This window comes from Vitis riparia, chromosome 12 (assembly GCF_004353265.1).
Source record: "Vitis riparia cultivar Riparia Gloire de Montpellier isolate 1030 chromosome 12, EGFV_Vit.rip_1.0, whole genome shotgun sequence".
NCBI classification, from domain to species: Eukaryota; Viridiplantae; Streptophyta; class Magnoliopsida; order Vitales; family Vitaceae; genus Vitis; species Vitis riparia.
Window position 1 is genome coordinate 21,716,541 of NC_048442.1, and position 8,928 is coordinate 21,725,468.

Genomic DNA, 8,928 nt, shown 5'->3' on the forward strand with positions numbered 1-8,928 from the left:
TTTGAAAGTAATGACTCGCAAACTCTGACTCTCCACTTGTCATCTGATGAATATGCTACACTGTATGAGTGGGACCAGGTCAGTGAATGAACTCTGAATTTGCCTGACTGGATTTGGTGTTTTATTAGTAGAGAGGATCTACATCTTCTTCCCCATGGATCACACTATCTGAATAGTGGTTGCATTTCATTGTGCAATGATGAGGGATTGTTCTGTCTGACAAATTTTCTTTTGACAACTCATATATATTGCTCTACAGGTATCTTATGCCCTGTGGGGGCACTACAATTTTTCTTTTGGAAAAATTATTTACCCATGTGGGCATTTTCCACTTCATTTTGGGGGAGCATGACTTTGGATATGGAGTCGTTTTTACCTGTGGCTGCTATTTGAGGCCGTCCCGTCAAGCCATGAAATGGGCAGATAATTTTTCTTTTTATTTTTTTATTCTGGGTATGTACTATGTAGGGAAAAGGTCGATGTTGGTGCGATATTTGCTGGCTCTCATGCATGGTGAAATTTTCCAATTTTTGTATTTAAATAAATATGTAGCTTGATTTTGAATGATGTATTGAAATCATTAAGAAAAAATACGATGAAAAAAAATTAAAAAATTATTTTTATATGTTTTCTTAATAGGTTGTTTTTTTTTTTTTTTTGCCCTTTTCATTTAAGAACCAAATTTAATTCATGTATTTTAAAGTTTGATATGTGATTTTGAGATTGAAGATACCGGAAATGAATAAGAAAATAGATTTCGTAATCAGAAATTGTTTTTTGTTTTTTGTTTCTAAGAATAACAAATAAAATATTTTTAGATAACATCTTTTAATTATTTTATTATTATTTTTACTTGTTTTCTTATAATTGTTTTAGAAAACAAGTATACAAACATATAAAATGATTAAAAATAAAGTATTGAATATAAAAATTAATTTTAAAATATATTTAAAAATATTAAAAACATTTTAAGTTTTCAAATAGACTTTTGTTTTTATAAAACATCATAAAACAGTTTTAAAAAATTGTTCTAAAAAATTATTGTTTAGAACAATTTTAGAAAATAGTTAACTAACAAAGTAGAAATTCTATTCATGTTATAAAAAAAAGATATCCAACCATAATAACAAGAGAAATTAAAAAAATGAAGCAAAGGGTATGATGAAAACAAATTTTAAAACTAATTCTCTAATATTTTATAAAAGCAAAAGTTTGTTTAAAAACTTGAAACATTTTTAATATTTTCAAATATTTCTTAAAATATAACTTTTATTTATAATGTTTTATTTTTAGTCATTTTTCATATTTTTATAATTATTTTTTAAATAATATTATAAAAATAAAAAATAAATTCTTCGACAATACTCTATTTTTAAACAAATTCTTAAAAAATTATATTCTTTTGAAAACATTAAAACTAGTTAGTCAATACATTCCAATTTTTCATTCATTCTCATTCCTTTTCCAAGTTTTATGAAATATGTCGTAGTCGGTGTTTTAAGAAGACGTAATTTCCATTAATATTATTAATATTGGAGTTGTATTTTGCATATAAAAAGTGGAAGATGAAAGGGAAATAGAGAGTTCTTTTGTTGAGTGTCAATGAGACAACAAGACCAAGACGCGGCTAACAAAATTAACCGCAGTCTGGTAGCGTGTGGCGCATTGAAAGCACAACAACACATGGGGCTCGGAGGAGAGCAGTCGGGTCAGGGTCTTTCAAAAAGGACGAGCGGGGGGAGGTTCACATTCAAAGCATTGAAACAAGACCATTAAATTTTGGGAGGATGATTGGGGAGTGGGGGGAGGACCAAGGAGTCGGACCCAATTCATCGTGCGGCACACTCCTTCGGTTAGATACTTTTATATTGAATAGTGGGATGAGCAATGAATCATATACAACATGACATATCGTAACCATGTGGACCACCTTTTTTTGAGACTAAGCCCTTCATCAAAACAATGGCAAATGTCGGGCATTTATTTGATAATCAAAAGCCGATTTCAAAGCACAACCCATGTCCAATGGCCATTAGATACGTCAGAGCAAGCCCACGCACCCTCTTACCTCATAAATAGGCTTCAAAGGACGATTGAAATCACCCACATGTTCATGTTTAGACTTATCACAAGAAAAATGGCAAATGCAGCCTCCATTAAACCACTTCTTTCATGTTTTATTGAACAAAAATTTGTATATTTTTTTTAATTTTAATATATATATATATATATATATATATATATATATATATATATATATATATATATATATATATTTTAATAAAAGGAAACTACGAAGTAAAATATTTACAAATACGATTAAAAGATGAATTACAATAATTGAGTGGAATTTCATTTAGTTCTATTGGAAGGCTTAGTTGAGTGGAGCTATCACCATTTTTTGGCTTGGAGTTGTCACCATTTTGGGTGTGATACACACCAAAGACCAGGAAAATCAAGGCATTGCATGTGCTCCATAGAAAATAATATTAAACTTCTAGAGGGTTTTTCTTGTTTGTAGTGTTTTTTTTTTTTTTTTTCTTGAAAGTTTAAGTTTATAAGATTTGAGCATATAATGAAATCGTGACTCTGACATCATCACTCACGAATAACCTCCCTTCGGGTTTAATAAAACTTAAACCCAAACTCGGCCTTTTACCGTCAAACCTTGGATTTAAACCTCTATCAAGCTCTATCTCTCACACACAATCTTCATTCCTCCAAAGGTTTATATACTATTACCATAGTAGTTTATATTGCTTCCTACCATAAGCTCATTTGTCATCTCCTTTCCATGTGAAAGCTATTTTGACTTCTTGGATAAGGAAGCCTTGATCAGTATCTTCAAGTAAAACAAGTGAAGTCCTTTTCAACCTATATGATCCCTGGCCACAAGTATGGATAAGATTTTACGCGTAATGCTGTTCTTCCTCTTTTGTATGGCTTAGAACTGGCCAGTATCAGCGGATAAGGATTGGAACTGTTCCTTTTATTACTTTAAAGGTTGTTAGGATGCGCCGTAATGTAAAACAGGGATTAAGTTAAGTAATAAATCATACAGAGAAGAGTCTGAAAGTGTGTTTGTATATACCTTTATTCATTTTCATTGACATGGAGAAGTGTATGCCCACACTGAGAAAGCTTTGAGTAAAAACTCTACAAGTTCTCAACAGGAAAACCGATAACAGGTTTCGTCTCTGATGCCAAAGAGCGCAGCTCGTTGATCTCATCATCGGTGAGTCTCCACCCAAGTGCACCTGAAAACTCCTTAGCCTGCTCTGCATTTTTGGCTCCTGGAATGGGCACAACATTCTCCTGGCATATTAACCAGTTGAGGACTACCTGTGGAAGGAATCCTTGTCTTAGTGAATCTTGCATGAAGGATTAACCATGGTGGCATTTGGAAACTGTAAAATCATTTTTGGGCTCTTGTTGTACTTACTAGGAGATTTGTGAATCCCTAACTAAATAACAAGGAAACTAACGCATGCAACAGTATCCAATGCAGATACACATATCGGAGCTGGAACAAGTGTCTGATACCCATGTGCTGATGCGCAGTTTGCCCAACATATATAGGAGAAACTGCTAAATAGGATTGTTTCTGCTATGTTGCTCTAAGTCTTATTTTAGCTCTAGATCACATGGATATTTCAGAGTATGAGAAGCATCCATTACAGACATGATATGAAAAGGACTTTGGTGTGGGTTATGAATGCTTACTAATCAGATACATTCCCAACAGGGGTGTCCAAAAGAAGGAATAAAAAGTTCCTTATCCACTGTAATCTCGAGCTGATGTGTTAGAGTAATCTATACGCAGCCTAAGATATTGAACGAGAAAAGGAATTTTGGTTCTTAAGTTGCGTCCCAGTATGGAACGATTTGGGGATTGACAGGCCGCAACAGCTGACAATTTATACCCCAACCCATGTAACATGGCTTTCATTGGGCTAGAAACAACAAAATCTAGAGAAACATCCATTTCAGACATGATATGAAAAGGATTTTGGTGTGGGTTATGAATGCTCACTAATTAGATACATTCCCAGCAGGGATGTCCAAAAGAAGGAATAAAAGTTCCTTATCCACTGTAATCTCGAGCTGATGTGTTAGAGTAATCCATACGCAGCCTAAGATATTGAATGAGAAAAGGAAATTTGGTTCTTAAGTTGCGTCCCAGTATTGAACAATTTGGGGATTGACAGGCCCCAACAGCTGACAACTTATACCCCAACCCATGTAACATGGCTTTCATTGGGCTAGAAACAACAAAATCTAGCCACTAAACTAACAAGATTAAATGATACATGCTAGGGTCGAACAAGAAAGAACCTGTGTGGGAGTTTTATCGTAATTCTGTCCTATCTCCATGATTCTGTTTAGCAGAGGTTGGAGCTGCACACCATGAAAATGGTTCAACAATGATGTTGGAGACTTAAAAGGTAATAATGCACTTTCATCTTAATTTTGGAGTCTTACCTTTCCTAGGAACTCGGGGGTATAAATCCGACCTCGAGGTCCAGTGGGAGGATTGCCTGGCGTATATTTCCCCGTGAGAGCACCTGCATAAGTAGAAAAGCTCACTTTGTTGTGGCATACTCATGCTAATGTACTGTTTTTCCAAATCCAGACCTGGTCAAATTGTTGAACTGCTTGAAAGGTCGCATAGTCAAAGGTACAAGTTTTCAAGATCCAGGATGGGATGTAAAGGGACTTCATTTGAAGTATTAATTCTGTATAATCACATTAGATTGGTGTACTCCCTATGTTCATTTGGTCATCAATATGCTGATTTGTTCCTTGATTATAAGAAATAAAATATTAGCATTGGCCATCACATCAAGGGTATGAAAGAAAAACATGGAGGTATCAGCAATAAATTGATTTAATTTAGGACTAATGTTTATCTAGTAATGATATCAATCGGGAAAAATGGTAGAAACTAGCAGCAAAACAATGAAACTTGGATAAAAATTTCAAGGATGCTGATACTCAAAGATATTGGACATACCCACAAGATATCAACATATCAACATATATTTAAAACATGATGATGCAATTGTAACATGGAGCAAAATGCAATAGGATGTTAATCAGGAAGTTATGAACCATGGTGGTACAAGTTCTAACTGGAGAAAAGATGTCATCTAACATAATACCAGGAAAATTGGTAAGAATTAAACTTTTTTCTTTTTGGCTTCATAATGAGGTTAAGAGATTGTTCGGACACGATCCCATTTCGCACAGATATTTTAGACGACCAGACAGAGACACTGTTGACAATCAAAGGTGATGTGTTCCACATGATGAAAAAGAAAACAGAAACGCAAGCAGCAAGACAAAATAAATAAATAAATAAAGGAATTGTTGGGAAACCAGAAGCACAGGGTTCTTCAAGTCAAAGGGCCAGTTGTACTGTAATAGGGGTCTGATTTGAGTCATTTGAATGACCAGGTACAGCATCAATTTTACACCTGAGGCTAACTGATTGAAAGTGGTAACCCATTTCCTCCACCCTTCAGCACTCTTTCTTGGCAAAATTTTGAAAAAAGATCGCATCCAAACAACTGCCTAGAAGCATATGCTTTTATATTAAACTGTTTTGCATGCCTCATCATCTGAGGCTCAGGTTGCAAGGCCAACATACAGAGAATTGGAAGGATAATATTTCTGTGAAAAAATCTAAAAACTCGCAAAACTCTTTGAACTCATATATCAAATGGTAATGAGAGACTGCATAGAACCAATAATATACACTGAAGTTGGAACATAATGAAATTGGAATTTCACCTTGAGCAATAGGTGAATATGCAATCAAAGTAACCCCAAGTTCATCACAGGCAGCCTTCACCCCATTCTCCTCTGGAAGCCTGTATAAAAGGCTGTAATTAACTTGGTTTGAAGCCAGTGGGATACCTCTCTTCTTAAGCTTCTCATAAGCCTCACGGAGACGCTTTTCTAAAACAATAAGGACTTATGTTCATTCACCAAATCTAGATATGTTAAAAAACAAAAAGATCTCAGGCATATTTATCAAATCCAGGAAAAATGAGGGTAACCATATAAATCTTAAAAATGATCAATTAAAGGAAAAAAGAAATAATTATTAACAGAAAACACTCGCACATTTTAGTCTGTGACCTGAACAGTAATCAGTAGCTGAAAATAAGATACGTACCACTGTAGTTAGAAACTCCTACAGCCTTCACAAGGCCCATCTCCACTGCATCTCCAAGACCATCAATATACCCTGAAAAATGATTTCCCCATAAACTAAGCTTCTTCTGAATCTGAGCATATGCATGTTCAATTATATCAACTAAATTGTTGAATGAAGCAATGTTGTTACAAATGAACAACCTTCATTTCCCCATATTCCTGGCCTGAAAATTGGTACAGACACTTTGATTAGCTATTATTCTTTGACAGAAACTCACAGATAGATGGTAGTATAAAGGCTCATAAAGCACTGACCAATGAAGTTGATAGAGATCCACTGACGAAAGTCCAAGGCGACATAGGGAATCCTTAAGGGCAGTGATTACACTCTGACGTCCAAATCTCCATGGTAAAGCTGCAAACTTGGTTGCAACAGCAACCTCCACCTCTGGATTCTTTTCTTTTCTTTCTTTAATGAACCTTTAACAAAACCAATAAGTTGGATAATTAGAACCATGATTAAAAATAAATGCTGGAAACTTCTGGATTCTGTGAGTTTTCGGAAACATGAAATGCAAGCCATTATCAAATTCTCACAACTTACCTTCCTAGTAGAGTTTCAGAATTTATAGCGCCAAAAGAGAACTGCAAGAGGAGAACATGCCGACTAAATTGAAATACTCAACTTTTCATGGCATCAAATGCAAGAAAAAGAAACAAACTTAAATGAAACCCTTCCCTACCCTTGAGCCATAAACTTCAGCAGTATCAAACAAGGTTATACCAACATCTATGCTAGCATCAAAAGCACCCTTAGCTGCCTTCATCTTCCTATCTGCCATCATCACAAGCAGAATAGAAATTCAGCCAATACTTCATCTAATTTGGCTAGCAGATGGAGAAAAATATGAAATAGCCTAGAAGGCAAATCAAACCACACAAAAGAAAATAATTTATTTAGTAAAATTTCACATAGAGGTAGTGAAAGATGAAGGTAATCATCCAATTAACAGCTGCAAAGAAATGAAAATGAGGACATTTATTAGAAATTTTAAAATAAAGCTAATTTCAGACTAGTGTTCAAAAAAATCAAACAGCATTTTTCAATTGCCATTATGAAACACAACAGATTTCTTTCAGGTACAATGCATAACACAACAATTCCATTTGATTTCCATCCCTCGAATTAACTTAAACATCAATGTATCCAACCATCCAAACAAGAAAGCAACCATATTCCTATCAATCCTACTATTAATCCTTTATTGTTGTTTTCTTTAGTACGCGTTGAAAAGATAGAAAGAACAATTTAGTTGCTATCGGAAAACCAGAATGGACTAGTTTCAAACTGTGAGTAAAATGCAATGAACACACTCAGAATTTTATGGACATGGAAGCACCCAGTCAACAGATTCCACTCTCAAATTAGCATGAAACTTAAATATATCCAACCACTTATACGAATAAGCTATTAATCACATTTTCATTGTGATCTTTTCCCAAACATGTTTTAGAAAACAAATAGACTTTACAATAATGCTTCAAAAGCACATAGTGACTACACTGGAAATCTTACATAAAACATAATGGATTCAATTCATTTAATTGACTTCCAAACACCTATTAAATAAACAAGAATGTCCATCCCACTAATTAGCTCAGACATACAATAATAACCAATCATCTAAACATGAAAGCACCCTTACTGCTTTCTTGTATTTAAATTAACATCCTAAATATGTACAAAGCAAAACTAAAAGTCATCTAACAGTTAAAAAAAGGAAAGAAAGACAGAAAGAAATATAAAGGCAACATTATCCAATAATTTCAAATCCTATGTTGAAAAATAAAAAATAAAAAAAAGGGCATTAACCCATACCACAAAATGGATTGCTGTGGTATTCATTTGAAGGGGAGAATTGCTCAGAATTTCAAAACCTTAGCATGTACATTAAGCATTCAATTAAAAATCTTAACTAAAATCATAAAATCACTTATTTTGGGAAGTTCAGAGAAAATTAAAACACTATACACCATGAATTTGATTCAGATATGAGACCACTTAACAGACAATAAAAATTAGAATAATCCGATTGTCCATGAAAATTGAGCACAAATTTCAAAAGGGAATGTCACTTTATCTGAAACAGAATGAGAATTAGAATACTCCCAACTGCCAAGAAAAAAAAATTGAGCACACATTTCAAAATTTTCAATCTCTGTCCCTTTTACTGAGTGGAGTTTTTGCAACTCACCATCCCATTCGAAGTTATTCCAATACGATGTATCACCCCATGACCATGCTCCGATTCCAAGCTTTGTCACTTTCAAATCAGAACCCCCCAACTTCACCTTCTCTTCCTCTGTCTTAACAGTAGCAAACCCCTCAGAAGCAACAGCTCTGGTCCTCTCTACCCTTTTCTGACTGAACCCACAAAAACATGCACTGCTCACATACAGCGCCATCAATGGAACTAGCAATTTTCCAGGAAACTTGGGGTTTCCGAATCGAAAAGATGGGTTGCTGTCCTGATGAAAGGAGAAAAGTCTTTCCTAGAATTTTGTGGCAGAATCAAGGAAGAAGAATTCCAAAACTGGGAAGGCGAGTCTCTGAGAAAAAAAATAGAGCCCAGATGTTAATTTGAACGAGTGAATCTCAGGTCTCACCGCTGAAAGATTTTGGTGGCCATACGAAATTCTGGAGACATGGTCTTTACATTGTCCACGTCCGGCTCCTAGATTCTTGTCTGACAACCCCAAATCCCA

General features: G+C 34.7%; 1 protein-coding gene across 1 annotated transcript; it reads right to left on the reverse strand.

Moving 5' to 3' along the window:
* Positions 1-2,972: 2,972 nt before the first annotated feature.
* On the reverse strand, positions 2,973-8,928 carry LOC117927328 (uncharacterized oxidoreductase At1g06690, chloroplastic). Its single transcript, XM_034846814.1, has 10 exons — positions 8,418-8,928; positions 6,906-6,997; positions 6,767-6,807; positions 6,478-6,642; positions 6,364-6,386; positions 6,182-6,253; positions 5,794-5,961; positions 4,483-4,565; positions 4,336-4,398; positions 2,973-3,342 (listed from the first exon to the last, which is right to left on the reverse strand). The coding sequence occupies exons 1-10, from the start codon at positions 8,626-8,628 to the stop codon at positions 3,157-3,159; spliced, it is 1,104 nt and encodes a 367-aa protein (XP_034702705.1). The 5' UTR covers positions 8,629-8,928; the 3' UTR covers positions 2,973-3,156.

Bases quoted from the DNA above. Each gene is read 5' to 3' on its own strand.
- LOC117927328 (XM_034846814.1), bottom strand. From the start codon at position 8,628: ATGGCGCTGTATGTGAGCAGTGCATGTTTTTGTGGGTTCAGTCAGAAA. The intron at 6,387-6,477 runs GTCAGTGCTTTA...ACCAATTTTCAG, and splicing joins GATCTCTATCAACTTCATTG to GCCAGGAATATGGGGAAATG. The intron at 5,962-6,181 runs GTACGTATCTTA...TTATTGTTTTAG, and splicing joins AGGAGTTTCTAACTACAGTG to AAAAGCGTCTCCGTGAGGCT.